The sequence below is a fragment of the Taudactylus pleione genome, unplaced genomic scaffold, assembly GCF_031769625.1.
Source record: "Taudactylus pleione unplaced genomic scaffold, aTauple2 ptg001408l, whole genome shotgun sequence".
Taxonomy (NCBI): domain Eukaryota; kingdom Metazoa; phylum Chordata; class Amphibia; order Anura; family Myobatrachidae; genus Taudactylus; species Taudactylus pleione.
Window position 1 is genome coordinate 2,985,670 of NW_028285808.1, and position 16,378 is coordinate 3,002,047.

The 16,378-nt window shown below is 45.2% G+C and overlaps 1 protein-coding gene across 1 annotated transcript in view; it reads left to right on the forward strand.

The window, feature by feature from the left end:
• Positions 1 to 16,378, forward strand: part of STX18 (syntaxin 18) — a 186,372-nt gene that overhangs the window by 163,357 nt on the left and 6,637 nt on the right. Inside the window, exons 8-9 of the mRNA XM_088463567.1 lie at positions 2,781 to 2,839; positions 14,254 to 14,323. Coding sequence (XP_088319693.1) covers positions 2,781 to 2,839; positions 14,254 to 14,323 — 129 coding nt within the window. The remainder of the gene's footprint in view (positions 1 to 2,780; positions 2,840 to 14,253; positions 14,324 to 16,378) is intronic.

A 16,378-nucleotide genomic window follows, 5' to 3' on the forward strand; every position in this document is an offset into this window, starting at 1 on the left:
GCCCAGCGCGGCCGACAGACTGACATTTCCTGTGTTCCTTCCTACGGAAGGAACAGGGAAATGTCTCCTCCCCCGGTGGCGGAGCGCAGATGTCGGGCTATACACTGTGAGATTTCTCTCACAGTGTATGCCGCGGACATCCGCGGCTGGCAGCCGGCCAGATAAAATGTCTGTTGGTCTGACAGACATTTTATCTGGCTGTGTATGCCCAGCATTAGATATAAATGTATGTGTATATCATATTTATTTATATAGCGCACACATATTCCGCAGCGCTTTACAGAGAGTATTTGGCCATTCACATCAGTCCCTGCCCCAGTGGTGCTTACATTCACATCAGTCCCTGCCCCAGTGGTGCTTACATTCACATCAGTCCCTGCCCCAGTGGTGCTTACATTCACATCAGTCCCTGCCCCAGTGGAGCTTACATTCACATCAGTCCCTGCCCCAGTGGTGCTTACATTCACATCAGTCCCTGCCCCAGTGGAGCTTACATTCACATCAGTCCCTGCCCCAGTGGAGCTTACATTCACATCAGTCCCTGCCCCAGTGGTGCTTACAATCTATGTTCCCTATCACATGCGCACACACATACACTAGAGTTTGTGTTGGCATCACATTAACCTACCAGTATATTTTTGGAGTGTATGGAGGAAACCGGAGTACCCGGAGGAAACCCACGCAAGTACAGGGAGAATATACAAACTCCACACAGGTAGGGCCATGGTGGGAATCGAACCCATGACCTCAGTGCTGTGATACAGTAATGCTAACCATTACACTGTCTGTGCACTATGCTTCTATCATCTCTGTGCACAAACGTTTTCTGCAGTGGCAAAATAATGATGTATTTTAACATCAATGTCATAAATGACATCTATGTACACCTTAATGTTTCCAAAGATCAGCTAAATAGGTAGTACAATAAGCCTGAATGACGTGTCTGATGATCTGCCACAGCACAGCTCCCTGTCATTTTTCTAGAATATCTTTTTACATTTAGATATGGACAGATATAGCGCATTTATCAGCTGCAGGTGCCGATCACAGATATTTCACACCTGTATACATGAAACAGAAGGCTGGTGTGTTAAGGGATGTATTCATTTGATAGAGAAATACGCACCTTGTGCCTTGCCTGGTTATTACGAGACCAGTGACTTGTCACGCCTGGCAGGAGGAGTAAGTGGATATGTAAAGATTATATGGTTTTTTTGGAAGGCCGATAGATCTTCCCCCTGTTCCCGGTAATCCTTCCACATGAGGAGTCTGCACTTTTTGGAGGTCTGTTTAATTCAGGCCAATCTTGCGTGCTAAATTGATTTTCAAAGATTAATGCTTACTGCTGTCACAAGTGCTGTTTGCTTCTCTACCACCAAATCTAGCCAAGTGCCTTTCTGTCTAACCGCTGCTACTGTATAACCCCTTGCTGAGCATTAGGAGTGCAGAACTAGATGGCTTATAATGGGAAGCCGACGCATGGAATCCCGACCGTCGGCTTTCCGACTGTCTAATCCCGGCAAGGGTTAAATGACAGGCGTCGAAATCCCGACACCTGTCATTTTACCTACGCCGGAAGCCCGAAGCATGGAAAGCCGGGCGCGGACAGCCACGGGTAAGGAGGGGGTTGTTAGGGGCTCCAGGGTCTTAATTCATTCCTTAATCTCACGCATTGAATGTCACATCTCTGTTCCTACTGGTCTTTTCCCCAAACCAGTTTCATTGCAACTATCTATGTTGAATACAGCAGCACTTTTCCCCCTCGTCATATGGCTGGTGTAATATGCTCATCCTCCTGTATTACACTCCTATTTCCCTAAAGATTGTAAGCTTGTGAGCAAGGCCTTGTTACCAGATTGACCATACCTCCCAACTGCCCTATTTCATGGTTCTGTCCTCTTGTCATAATCAGGACTGAATTGTCCAGGTCGCCATGTTAAAATCCATTTTGCTATGCAGAGCAGCAGGGAATGGGTGTGGTATGCATTTGCCATTGGTGCGTGCGGTAGGTGGGCCACTGGAGAGGGGTCATGAGGGTCAGCCTAGCGCTTCTCAGCACTAAGCATCCCTTGCAAGTGTGGCTGCACACCCCCTTCATTATGTTGGTATGGATTGACTGTATATTAATACCCAGTCTTTTATTACTCTGTTCTCAACTGTAAAGTGCTACTTTTGTTGTTATGAAGCCGTCACACATTTACCATAGGGTTATAGAATCCCATAGCCAGTGTGACTGCAGATGTGTCCTCATACCCCGCGGGAGTGTGCATCGTCTGCAACATAGCTGGTACACACTGGCCGATGTGCCCGATAAGTTGCTCTGGATCGGACAACATACCGCTTAGTGTGTACCCGGCATAAGACACATTTTCAGGTGAAAAAGACCTCGCCGCAAGCGTAGGTGCACGGAACATGGCACGCCGAAAAGGGCTGTTTGGCGCAACTGTAGCAATAGTGTATGAGGACACATTTGTGTTCTGTCTGAATCAGGACATGTGTAAGTGCTGTAAGAATTCCGTTGGTGTACAGCTCCTACAGTAAATCCTCCTTTATTTGAATGACCAATCGTAGTCCTATATTGTAATAAAGTTTCTGTGCAGCATTATGACGACGATACCTCATCTGCTGGGATTTATGCAGGCAGAGCCGTCTAGTCGCACAGCATCGCGAATAAGGTCCCTATATGGGACTGGGCCTCTTAAAAAAAAAAAAAAAAAAAATCATCGCCCACCACCTTGCGTCAAATCTGTATATTTACATATTTTTATATTTACCAACAGTTTGAACAGGAAAACCAGAGACTTGTCAGCGAGATGAACAGTCTGTTCGATGAAGTAAGGTAAACCTGTGCTGTAACCTTTACAATTGCTGAGCTCATTGGTAACCGTTTACAGTCATGTTTTTGATTTGTTGAGCAATGAAATTTACCCTGATTGTTCCTGTCGCTGACAGCAGAAGAATTGTGCTTGTTATGTAGTGAGACTAGAGATCAGTCACTGCCCTGTACACTACAAGTGTCACCGCTCATCTGATTTATCCATTTCAGGCGCATATATTTAAATTGGAGAAGTGCTGGGTGGGTTGAGTATATCTTATCTGTAATTGGCATCTTACATGTGTGGGCAGCAGGTGTACGGCGTGAGACTTTTTCTATGTTGAATGTCTTATGCTGGGCATACACGGCAAGATAAAATGTCTGTCAGACCAACAGACATTTTATCTGGCCGGCTGCCAGCCGCGGATGTCCGCGGCATACACTGTGAGAGAAATCTCACAGTGTATAGCCCGACATCTGCGCTCCGCCCCCGGGGGAGGAGACATTTCCCTGTTCCTTCCGTAGGAAGGAACACAGGAAATGTCAGTCTGTCGGCCGCGCTGGGCGTATACTGCCCGATGCGGCCGACAGTTACCGGGTAAATATTGCATCGGACGGGCATGCTGGACAATCCTGCATGCCCGACCGAGCAATATTTAACCCACGGTCGCCCCCCCCCCCACGCTACAATTATCGTGGTGATCCGCCGATATCGGGCGGATCGTCCCGATAATTGCAGCGTGTATGGCCAGCATTACTGAGATGACACTTGTTTATAAATGTGTTTTTTTTTGTTTGTTTTTTTTATTTATTTTACTAAACTGAAAGTTTCTAATGCTGGGTACACTCTGGCAGATACATTGGCCGATCAATTGATCGGCCAATATATCGGGTGCCCGTCGGCCAGTGTGTACCAACGATATGGATGTCGTTCACAGACCTATAGCTTCGGCTGTGCTGCGCAGCCAATGGCAGAGGCCGTAGCGACCCGGGGCCAGCGGCCAGGAGAAAAAATGATGGTTGTTCAGTGTGTATGTACAACCATCATCTGCAGATATCAGTCAGGTGTGTACCCAGCTTTACATAACCTGTTGCTATACCAGTTCATGGTACTCTTACCATTAGATGCCAGTTTTACATTTCATTTAAAAAAAAAAGCTTTTATTACTCATTCGCAGTATACATAATATCTTAAGCTGAGTGATGTGGTCCCAGCCCATATGTTGGCCCCGGCGGGCCATCCTATCGGATCCTGGATACACATGAGAACGATGAAATGACCGACAGAACGATCCCTCGTTCCGTCCTTCATTACTCTGCATGGCGCTACATGTGATATTGTCAGGTTCAATGTGCAGCACCTCAAACCTGACGACGTCGTATGTGACCGCGAGAGCGCGCATATCGTGCAAACACACTGCTCGATTTGTCCAAATCAGAACGACATCGCTCCAGTGTTTACCCAGCTTTATACCAATTTGTTTTTACTGAGCGTTTTATAATGAAAAAATGCGCTTAGAAATTTTTCTAATGAAGATAATAAGTATGCAGAATGCAGTATTACACATTGGTTGCAGCACAGTAGGTAATAACGTGTAGCGTCAACTTAAAGGACCCGACACATTGCAGTCTGGTTATTCGTATGGGACTGCCGCTGATTTGCATATGTGACCCGTTCGTGCCCAAATTGCATTGGTCTGGTGGTTCACGTGCTGCACTGAACAACTAATGTTAATGCCGGGATTGAACTTGCATTCCATCTTCAGATACTACACGACTGTAGCAAGGAAGGGTCAGCTATTGGACCCAGTATGCTCCCTGCTGCAACCTGTACTAAACACTTTGCTTCTGTGTTTCTCAGTCATGTATCTTTATTACATCACTGTGCCTGTTACGGCACGGTCCTGCTGTGCTTGCTACACTTTATATTTTTGTTTCCAAAAGAGCATCTTTGAAAACGCTTAGTCTGATGTATAGAGAGACATTGTTGGAACACACAGAAAGCAGCTTGAAAGCAAAGAAAAGTCATTTAATAACAGCCAGTAACCGAGAATCATATGAAGGTGGATTTCAGCTTAAGATAACGTCTCCTTAACTAAAATGAAGAATGAGTGGCTAATTCTACTTTGCATTTTATTACTGCTGCGTCAGTTTTATTCTTTGTCTTATTTCGTCTGTAACTTTTATAACTTTGAAGCTTGAGTCTGGGCAATATCGCATTGGATTACTGCTGCTGGTAAATGGATGCAAATTCTATACAAGTGCACTTTGGTTTAATAGTTATCTTTCCCCCTTCCAGTTATAGGGTAATTCTGGTCAGTGGGAGTCCTGTATCTCCCCTAAGTATACTGAAGAATCCGTCATCTTTCTGTATATAGGGTAATTCTGGTCAGTGGGAGTCCTGTATCTCCCCTAAGTATACTGAAGAATCCGTCATCTTTCTGTATATAGGGTAATTCTGGTCAGTGGGAGTCCTGTATCTCCCCTAAGTATACTGAAGAATCCGTCATCTTTCTGTAGAAAAAAAAACATTTTAGTGAACGAAATACGGGGTTTGCAGATTAAAACAAACCTAAACTATTGAGATTGCGTGTAGTGAGCGTGCACCACTGAATCAGACTACTTTTATTGTATATCCACATACATAGCAGGCTGGCACGGTGTTAACTCTGTAAGTGGATAAGCGTGGCAGTTAAGTACAGGGTGTAATTGGCATCCATAAGAATATCACACGCACTATGTTTAAACAAAGGCTGTCTCCATGGCAGCCGGAGGTGGCAGTGCTCTTTCCTGAGTGGATGGGTGTAGTGCGAGAGATGCTTGAAATTCATGTCTGCTCGGCAGTCCTAGAGAAGCCTGCGCAAAGCATTTTCTGCGAAGAGCAGCTGTGTAGGGATCTCTGTACCAGCAGCCACGTTCTCCGCTCGCATTAAACTACACATGCTGTAACGGTGCAGCATCCTGAGCAATGCATCTTACATTTTATTAAGAGAACATTTGTGTTCAGTATAAGGCAGAAAACTATCCCCTTCTCAATAACCCCAACCTCATGTTCCTTCTACCCAGCACAGATTTATGTCCATCCCTATAGTAATATGTTAACCATACACTGCATAGTGCCCGTCTTGGTATTATGGAAAGATTAATATTTTGCATGCATCTTACTGTAAATATTCTAATAACTTGTATATATTACTGACCCATGGCCAGCATAGCAGTATTGTGCGAACCAGCTATATGCACTATAAAGCACTACGCTATGTGTAACAATGACATGTATAGTAATGCCATTGAAACCCTTGGGGAACCGTGTCAGATTGGGAGCTTAGTCCTAGGGCTAAAGGTGATATAAATGCAGCTGTAACAAATGTAGAAGGGTGTGTAATTCTTCCAGAAAAATGATAAAGAATGTTGCGTGACTGCGCATATGTTCGTCAAAAATCAAAGTCTCAAATATTCCGAATAATTTAATATTTTCTAGTTGTTATTAAAAAAGAGACTTCCACAAATCATATAATCATCTAATATATCAAATAAGAACACTTACAGTAACGACTAGCCTGTATGTTTCTAAGGTGCCAACGTTAAACATACATTCGATGGTCACTATTCTAGATCATTTGATTGCCTAATGGTAGTGATAGGCATATATCAATTGCCTTCCAGGATTTATGCAGATACTTATAGTTCCGAGTCGAGAAGATTAAGGGGTAAAGCACAAAACTGATGATAGAGCAGAGTCCTGGGATCGTATCCAAAGTATCAGTGTGAGCGGGCAGCACGTCTCCGTGGAGGTGCCCGCTGCTGTATTGTTGGTAAAACTCTGGTTATTCCCCATCTGATCAGGTAGTACCCCACAGATAAAGGGAGATGTGTCCCGGAAGTCAGACCCAGGAGGAGGGAACTGCGTCCCAGTCAGCATATTTATTATCGGGTTGGGTATGGGGTCCCGGCGGTCTTGACAGAATTTTGTAAGTATACTAAACCTTACCCAAACCCTCCCCCTAACCCACCTTTCACGCAAACTAACCCTCCCCTCCTGCAGCCTAAACCTAGCCCTAATACTTACCGCCGGGATGTCAGGGATCAGGATTCTCCAGCCGGGATTCAGACTGCTGTTGAGATTCCGGTGCCGGAATTCTGACCGCCGGGATGCCTAATACATGCGTAGGACAGTATTGGTGTGGGAGGAAACGGGTTGCGGCTGATGGTGTGAACGGGTCGGAGATGAGAGAGCTGCGTCCTTTAAGTCTGATATTGGCCTCTAGGTGGTGAATGCAATAAAGTTCTGTTAAGCTCGGTGTATCAAGGTCTGTCTATTATCCCCCAGAGGTTGGTAAAAAGATGAGATCGGAAGCTAAATTTGGAGGGCACAAGATTCGGGCTAAATGCGTCTCGGTGCACCAGGCACCTTCATCAGGAGCATTGAAACTATTTGCAGCCCTGTGTACTCCTAGTGCCGATCATACACATCTCAGTGCTCCACCTTATGATACAAGTCCTATGCCCACCATACATTCCTGCCCACAACCTCTTATGATTTTATCACCATCCAAGTGCATCCTGCCTGTCCCTTTCCTGCAGTAATATAGTGTTGGCACCACATTTGCAGATATGAGAACACCTTGCTGTTGTGCGGAGCCAATGACCAGGAAGCCCAATAGAATGCACAGGTGGTTTCCGCCTGGTGAAATTGCTGCATCCTCTCCCTCTTCACCTCATCTACTTTTTCAATCATTGAATCTACGGAGACCGAAGAGCCCAGTGAGAATGCCCGGCCTCACACGCAGTGCGCTGTGCGGTGCTGTACACTGCAGTAGGGTGAGATGGTGGGCCGCCATTTGGACGGCTGTCAAATAAACAGTTTGTAAATTCCAAGACATTAACAAATATTTCTGCAGGCCTTGGACCTGGGCCGCACCTGCTCTCTTAGCCTTTGGCTTAATTGAGAACTCCAGTGTCCTAATTACGAATGCTTGTATTAGCTCCTCTAGTATGTAATCATAATGTACATACAGCCCACAGTGCAGGATAAGCCGATAGTGAAAGTTTATGTACAGATGTGTCCTCGTACACCCAGCATCTATACATCCTCGTACACCCAGCATCTATACGTCCTCGTACACCCAGCATCTATACGTCCTCGTACACCCAGCATGTATACGTCCTCGTACACCCAGCATGTATACGTCCTCGTACACCCAGCATGTATACGTCCTCGTACACCCAGCATGTATACGTCCTCGTACACCCAGCATGTATACGTCCTCGTACACCCAGCATGTATACGTCCTCGTACACCCAGCATGTATACGTCCTCGTACACCCAGCATGTATACGTCCTCGTACACCCAGCATGTATACGTCCTCGTACACCCAGCATGTATACGTCCTCGTACACCCAGCATGTATACGTCCTCGTACACCCAGCATGTATACGTCCTCGTACACCCAGCATGTATACGTCCTCGTACACCCAGCATGTATACGTCCTCGTACACCCAGCATGTATACGTCCTCGTACACCCAGCATGTATACGTCCTCGTACACCCAGCATGTATACGTCCTCGTACACCCAGCATGTATACGTCCTCGTACACCCAGCATGTATACGTCCTCGTACACCCAGCATGTATACGTCCTCGTACACCCAGCATGTATACGTCCTCGTACACCCAGCATGTATACGTCCTCGTACACCCAGCATGTATACGTCCTCGTACACCCAGCATGTATACGTCCTCGTACACCCAGCATGTATACGTCCTCGTACACCCAGCATGTATACGTCCTCGTACACCCAGCATGTATACGTCCTCGTACACCCAGCATGTATACGTCCTCGTACACCCAGCATCTATACGACCTCGTACACCCAGCATCTATACGTCATACGGCGCAACTGTGATGCTCTGAGAGGAATAGCGTAGCGCATTTTTCTTTAAATTTTGCGTCTTATACGCAACTTGGAATCAGGGAAAAGCCGCTAACAGTGTACTACAGATGCCGGGCTGCAACACTAACCTCACAGAAATTGGTGTTACACACCTGGTACATAGTAACAGGTGAAGCGCAACAGAAGGAATGGGTATGTAATCCCGGCAGTCGGGGTGCCTGCAGTCAATATACCGACAGCGGCATCCCGATGCTCAGGATCCCGACAAGGGTCTGGTAAGTATAGTAACCCTCCCCCCTTCTCCCCCTAACCCACTGTTTCTACATCCTAACACTACCCCTCCCCCACCCCATTCCTAACCGTAACCCACACAGTTAGTGGCTAGACCTAACCCTCCCCCCTTACTGCCTAAACCTCCCCCCAGTGGTGCCTAACCCTACCCCCCGCAGCTAAGTCCTAACCAGCCCCGCTATACTTACGTTCAGCATCCTGACTGTCAGTATTCCGGCGTCTGTGTTGTAGCCGGGAAGTGGTATTCCGGCGCCGGGATTTCTTCAGCTGGGATGCCGCAGATCGGTATTTTAACTACATCCCCAACATAACTCTGTAGGAGGAAAAGCTGCTGCGCTCGCATCGGAGCCTTTTTTGCACAAATTCAGACTGTCGCACACAGATGTACAAATGTCGCAAATCACAGTGGTCTGTGGACCTGATTCAGACCAGCTCGTTGCAGACGATGTTCACTAATGTGCGCATGAGTGTAGTTCGCAGTGCGCGTGCGCAAACTAGTACGAGTGATCGGATTTTACTTGCTCGCCCTGCAAAGACAGCCCAGTGGAATGAGTGACAGGAGAGGCCGTTTGTGGGTGGTTACAGGGGTAAGGCCAGTAGTAACGGGGGAGTGGAATTGCGGACGCAGGCGTGCCAGAGTGTTTCCACGCCGTTTTTGGGGCGTGCATAATTAACAGGCAGCGTCATAGTACACGTCACCTGGTTGAAAAATACACTGAAGTGCTCGCAGTGCTTGCAGTAGGGTACAGTCAACCGCAAGCGCTGCGGTCAGAACCGATGTAACCCGATGTACTGATTGGTGAATATACTTCCTGGAGATGAGGTACGCTAGTGGGCGGCTAAAGACAGGCTGGTGGGCGTCTGTAAACACAAAGTGATCGCTCGCCAAGACATAGTGGGCATGCTTATGCCTTGCCGCGAGCAAGCGGCTGCCTTGACGTCACTTTGCTAAGTTTCCATACGCTGGGAGCGAGCGGCCGTATCTAGCGAGAGCGGGTCTGAATCAGGCCCTGTGTACGCTAGCAGCTTTGTCGCTTCCAGTAGTTTAATTTGTGCAAATAAGACTAACATGTTAAGCGAGAAAGATGCTCGGCACAGCCAAGTCGCAGGGGACCTGGCGCGTCTGTGAGGAGCTATTTAGCGCAACTGAAGACCCTGTGTAAAAGGACGCGTCTGTAGAGAAGAATATAGAAAGGATGATTTTCTTTATCTGACACCAATTTGTGTTTTTAGGAAAGAGCGAGCCATTTACTGTTTGGTGCCTAGAACGTACAGGTCTTGACTATCTCTGTTCATTTCCTCTCATTATCAGTCACCTGATGTCACTGCGTAGACAAGATAATGTGACCTGCATACTGGCCTGTTCCACTCCCCATCGTTGTAGTACTTTAAATAACCTGCTAATTGAAGAGTATAAATCATATCGTCTCCATTTCATCTTCACAAACACTTATTACTTGACCCCGATAAAAGTATTACGTTTGTACTGTCTGCTCCAGTAAGAAGATAATTTATGGCTCCCATTAAGGGAAAGGCAGCTGAAGATGAGAATGGCTACACGTGACTTGGTGCTAATAATAGGACAGTGTGGGCGGTATCGTGGAACATTGAGAACTTGAGTCATAGATGGCTCTTTTGCCAATATTGGTTGTTCTTCCAACACCAAGCTCAAATGCATTTTAAACAGAGACAGCATGTTACATTGTATTATTTCCTACCTATTGACTACTGTCTTGTTATGTTGTTTGTACGTGCCACAAAGGATTTAGCAGTGGGCACCACACATGGTTGGTTACCAAACGTGAAGAACCATAAGCCTCTGCTTAGCGTTTGTTTTAATGGGGAAAGACCAAACCATTGGCCGTTAGCTGCTGTGTAGCGGCAAAGTCTTTTGTACCTGGCTCAATGTAATAACCATAAAAGTAAAACATACAATACTGTGTTCCCTCTCTATGAATGTTATGTGCCAATCAAATACCCTGAGATAAATGTAGATGGCATGATAAATGGATTTATTGTTACATACTGTCATGTAGCTTTTACTGAATAAATTACTTTCTAACTTGCTTTGCTGCTCTTTATCAATGTCTTTATACTATTAGGCAGATAATATAGCTCAGTGCTTCTTTCCAGGAACAGCTGTATCCAGCACAGAGAGTGAGACAAATATCTGCCTGATATCATTACGTGGCTGCTGAGTGTATCTTGTACATAAAAATCATTGGTCTGATTGTTTATTTGTTGGTTTGTCTGTCCAGTTATGCAGTCGGACACCTCTGCACCGATTGGGATGAAACCAGCGTGAGGTGGTCCAGTTGGTTCCTGGCCAGGTTTTAGGGGGGGTTAGGGTCCCGGTCGGACCTCTCGTTGGTGTACGCTGGGCAGATCTTTGACCCGGAGAGAATTGTCTGAGCCTTCCACTGGTTGGATTTGGGCAAAAACTCCACAGAGTGGTAACATTGGATCCCATAAAACATACTAGGGAGTTGAGGTCTTGGTCGGACCTCCCATTCGTGTACGCTGGGCTTTACATTTGATTATTACAAGCTCTCATGGCCTGTTGTATTTCTATTTGTTTTAATGTTGATTTTTTTTTTTTAAAGTTCTACTTGCCAGTGTGCTTCTGCCAACACAAATTCATTACCATCATGTGTTGCGTCTATTTTATTTATAGAAATGCTGTGAAGGCATGCCACCCAATAGGCTTGTAAACCAGCTGGTCCATCCCCAGTATCTTTGCAATTCTCATGCAGACACTACAGGAGGTAGCATCTGGTGATACCTTTCCTCCTCTGTGCCACCATCTACCCCAGCTGTCAGTCACAGGGTGGGTACTTCTCATACAGTGACTGTCTGAGGGAAGCGCACAGTGATTGGTCTATATATTATCCTTTATATATGGGGCACCGCAAGAGGTCTGCAGTGCCTCACAAAGTGCAAATACAGATATGTTCCAAACATAACAGGATATAAAGTGCATGAAAACCGCAATACAAAGAAAGTTGAATTTAGCCATTTGCAAATCGATATAAGTATATGTTAGACAATTCAATAAACATATATATATATAATATGTATACAGTTACTATAACCACATAATCGGCATTGACTGAATTTGTGTACAGGACAGACCATTTCAGATCCACTGTTGGCAGGAAGGATGATGATGATGATATATAGTAAGTAAGGACATGGAGAGTGCACAAGGGAAGAGTGTCCTGCTTGTGGGAGGGAGTTTACAATCTATAGGAGAGGGACAGACTAACATGGATGAGTAAGAGTGCGGGGACATAAAAAGTGATGGGTTAGGAGGAGAACTGGTAGGCTTTGATACATAAATTTAGTTTTGAGAGCACATTTGAAACCTTGCATGGAGGAGGAGAGTCTGATCAGGAGAAGGAGTGAGTTCCAGTGGTTTGGAGCAGTAGGAGGAGGTGATCAGTTGGGAAGAAAGTTGCAGTCATTTGCTGAGTGGGCAGTTGGGAGTGTGGAGAGAGATGGGTTTAGAGATGTAGAGTGGAGAGGATTGGGTGAAGACTTTATAGGTAAGTCTGAGGAGTTTGAATTGAACTCTGTAGGGGAAGGGAAGCCAGTTTAGAGGCTGGCGGCGATGAGATGGAGAGTAGAGAAAGCTGAGAGAAGTAGAGGTATTAAGGTTGGATTGGAGTGGGTAGAGGTTGGTATCGGGAAGGCCAGATAGGAGGAGGCTGCAGTATAATCCATTCACGAGTTAAGTCTTTATTTCCTTCAGAGTAAGAGAGTCTGATCCTGGAGATATAATGAAATTGGAAGCGGCAAGAACGATGGAGGGGGGGAGAATTTGGGGTTTCAAGGAGAGGACCCAGTCGAGGGCAACTCCTAGACAGCAAACTTGTGGGCCAGAAGGGATTGTGATGTTTTCAATAGATAGTGAAAAGGAAGAAGATGAGGGGACTCAAGACGGTAGGAAGACGATGAACTCCATCTTAGACAGAAAGCTTTACAACATCCAGGAGGTAATGGCAAAATACAACTGGAGACATGAGTGAGGAGAGAGGAGGAGAAGTAGATTTGGGTACCCTCAGCATAGAGATATTAGAGGTCAAACAAGCTGATGATCTCATCAAGGGAGGAAGTCTATAAGGAGAAAATAAGGGGGTCAAGAACAGAGCCTCGAGGGATGCCAACAGGTGGGGGAAGAGGGGGTGAGGTGAAGTCATGAGAAGATACACAGGAAGAGCAGTCAGTGTTAGAAGTTAATCAAGTAGAACCCAGACTCACTCTGACCAAAGGAGTGAAAGATTTACAGGAGGAAAGAGGTCAAGGAGGATGAGTAAAAAGCAATGGCTCTTAGATTTGGCAGAAAGAATGTAATTTGTGACTTTAGAGAGGGCAGTTTCTGTTGAGAGAGTGGGGGGAAGGAAAATTGGTAAGGTGGGCTGCAGACCATCTGCTCAGAGTTTGGAGGCATGGTAGAGAGTCCGGATCAAGGGTGGATTATTTAAGGATGTTGGAGGAAAGGGCATACTTGAACAGATGAACTGTGCCTGAAGGGAGGTGAAGAGGTGGACAAGATGGAAACAAACAATGGGAAAGAGTGAGCATAGGATAGGAAGGGTTAGGATCAAGGAGGATGGTGGAGGGATGGAAGGACTGGATAAGGGTTCTATCTTCATCTCTATAGACTGGAGAGAAGGAAGTCATGGCAGTGAGTTTGGAGCGGGGGTGAAAGGGATCTGGTGGGACATCTTGAGATGACCATAGTCTGCCTTATGTGATCCTGAGGAAAACGCTCTGACACCAGCATTAGAGGTAACTGTGCTTATGGGACTTTGACCGTGCATGAGGCAGGAACATTCCTGATGAAGCTTTGAATCAGACACAAAGCTGAGTCATCTTGAGAATTTGCCCATATAGTAGGTCCTGAGATGCACCTTATTGTCTTAGTCACTCGGGTATATTTACTAAATATACCCGAGTGACTAAGACAATAAGGTGATTTGTGGGTATTTAGAAGTGGAGATGTTGCCCATAGCAACCAATCAGATTCTAGCTATTATCTTCTATAAGGTGCTACATAAATGTTAAGTAAAATCTGATTGGTTGCTATGGGCGACAACTTCACGTCTAAAAAACCGCACTTTAGATACCTAAACACCTCTTGATACAGAGAGAAGAATGTTGTACCTGTAGTATGCAAGTGCTTATTTGTGTTTTAACTTTGATACTAAAAATTTATTCCTTTTGTGATTTATTTATTATTTTTTGCAGGCAAATAGAAGGGAAGGTGGTTGAAATATCCAGACTGCAAGAGATATTCACAGAGAAAGTGCTCCAGCAGGTAAAATAAGCCCCATCTATTAGGACAGCCATGACTGTACTGCCACTTGGTCAAAGCATCAAGCCGTAGAGTACCGCTGCCATATATTTTATGGCGTCATTGTTGTCAACATCTCTGATCTATTTAGTTTTGATCTGGTTCTCGGGCATGGGGTCTTTTGTTGTGTGATATGATGCTTTTGGCCAATATGAATCATTTTGCTTCACAATATTGTGCACATCTGGGCCAGAAATAATTTTGTTGGGGCATCTTTAGAATACAGTTCTACATGTATTATGTATGGATATAAGTGTACCTAAAACTAGCACTTGCACATCTATCACTCACTATATCTGAAGGGTAAGGGACTACCTCTGAAATCTTACTGTGGCTACATAAGTAGACATACCCCTCGGGAATACAGGGGTCACTGATTAATACCTGTCTGCAGCCATTGAACATGTATCTAGCGCGCACCACGTTATTATGTAGATGTCTGCTCTGCTAATTGGCCGGCCCACGTTAAAACTCTCAGGTCATGTTTAAGTTGCCCGCTCCAGATATCGGGGGGTATGGTTTGGAGGCTGGAAGCCAGGGACAGAGCTTACTCCTATGTGTGAATATATTTGCGGGGAAAGATTTGCCCTAGGAGCTGACATTCAGGTAATAGAAAGCCGTGGTAAAGCTGTGTGTTTTTAGTATGTGATTTTAAATGGATAATGTGCAACAGTGTAAATCAGTGGTTCCCAATTGTGTGCCGTGGTGCCTCGGGACACTTGCAGGGGTGCCTCAGGTTGGTGGTTCAGCACCAAATCAAATTATTTATGGTCAATGTAGGAGTCAAAAACATAAAATATTTGGACAAACAAGAAGGTACAGCCCTGTCCACCACCACATAACTGAACCTAAGGGTGATAGGTAAACATAATTTACTTACTTTTTTCTGAATGTCTCCATAACAAACTTTTGGCTTAGGGGTGCCATGAAAACAATGCTGATACTCTGGGGCGCCGTAATTCAAAAATGTTTAGGAACCTCTGGTGTAAATAATTTTCTGGGGCGGCCGCAGGCCTTTGTCGCTGGAAGTGTTCGTGTCTGGATATGTCCGTATGTCTTATATTTAACAACTACCTATTTTTATTCTCTGGGCTGGATCAGTGATTGTTATGTAAATAGGAGTATTAAAATGCCAAAGGAGAATTCTGTAGTCAAATTCAGTCTAGATGTCCTGATCAGTTTGTACTGCACCACGGTGCATGTATTCTAGATCGTGCTGCACGTAATGTGGCGAGATGTTTCTTCCCAGCAGCCTAGTCTGGAAATGCGTCCGATATCTGTCAACTGGTAGCTGGAACATGACGGTGGCCTCTAGGTCTATTAATAGCTTAGTAACAGGACAAAGCAGATTAGCTCAGCAAAATAGGTACTGTGACAAAAGACTACAATTATGACTTGAAATTCACTTCTATCCGTCATTTGAAGCAACACTAAACTATCGCTCCCAAATTTGTCATTTTATCTAGAACACCTCTGAGTTTTAAACACATTGTTTCCTTCCGGACAGTTTAGTGATTGTTAGTGAGGTGGGGGCAGTCTTATGGAAAATTATGGGAGCGTGCAGTGAGCATCCTTTTGGGTAATACTTTAATTCCTTGCAATACATTAAACTACTTCATAGTGTTTCAGAGAAGTGCAGCTATAGCCAAACGCTGCTGAGGTCTTGATTGACTGCTGGTATTTCTTGACATCTACAGCAATTCTGTGATCTCCTGATTTTCAGCCATCAGAACATATAGGTAGAACATAGAGCTGGCTTGAGGCACTCATTATGCATTAGCGGTGCATATGATTACACAGTATAGATTTTAAGGAAGATCCATATTGGTAAACATTATTCTATAGTGCATGGAAGTCTGTGAAGTGAATAGTTAAACTGAGTAGAGTTGGGGAGTTGGACATCTGGCATGTAACTGTTCTGATAATTACTGCATCAAGCCATTTCCATTCTCTGTTGGCGGCATCTAGCTCTCTGCTTTGTAATGCTAAGTGCTTCCTTTTTCTCTCTGTATTACTACT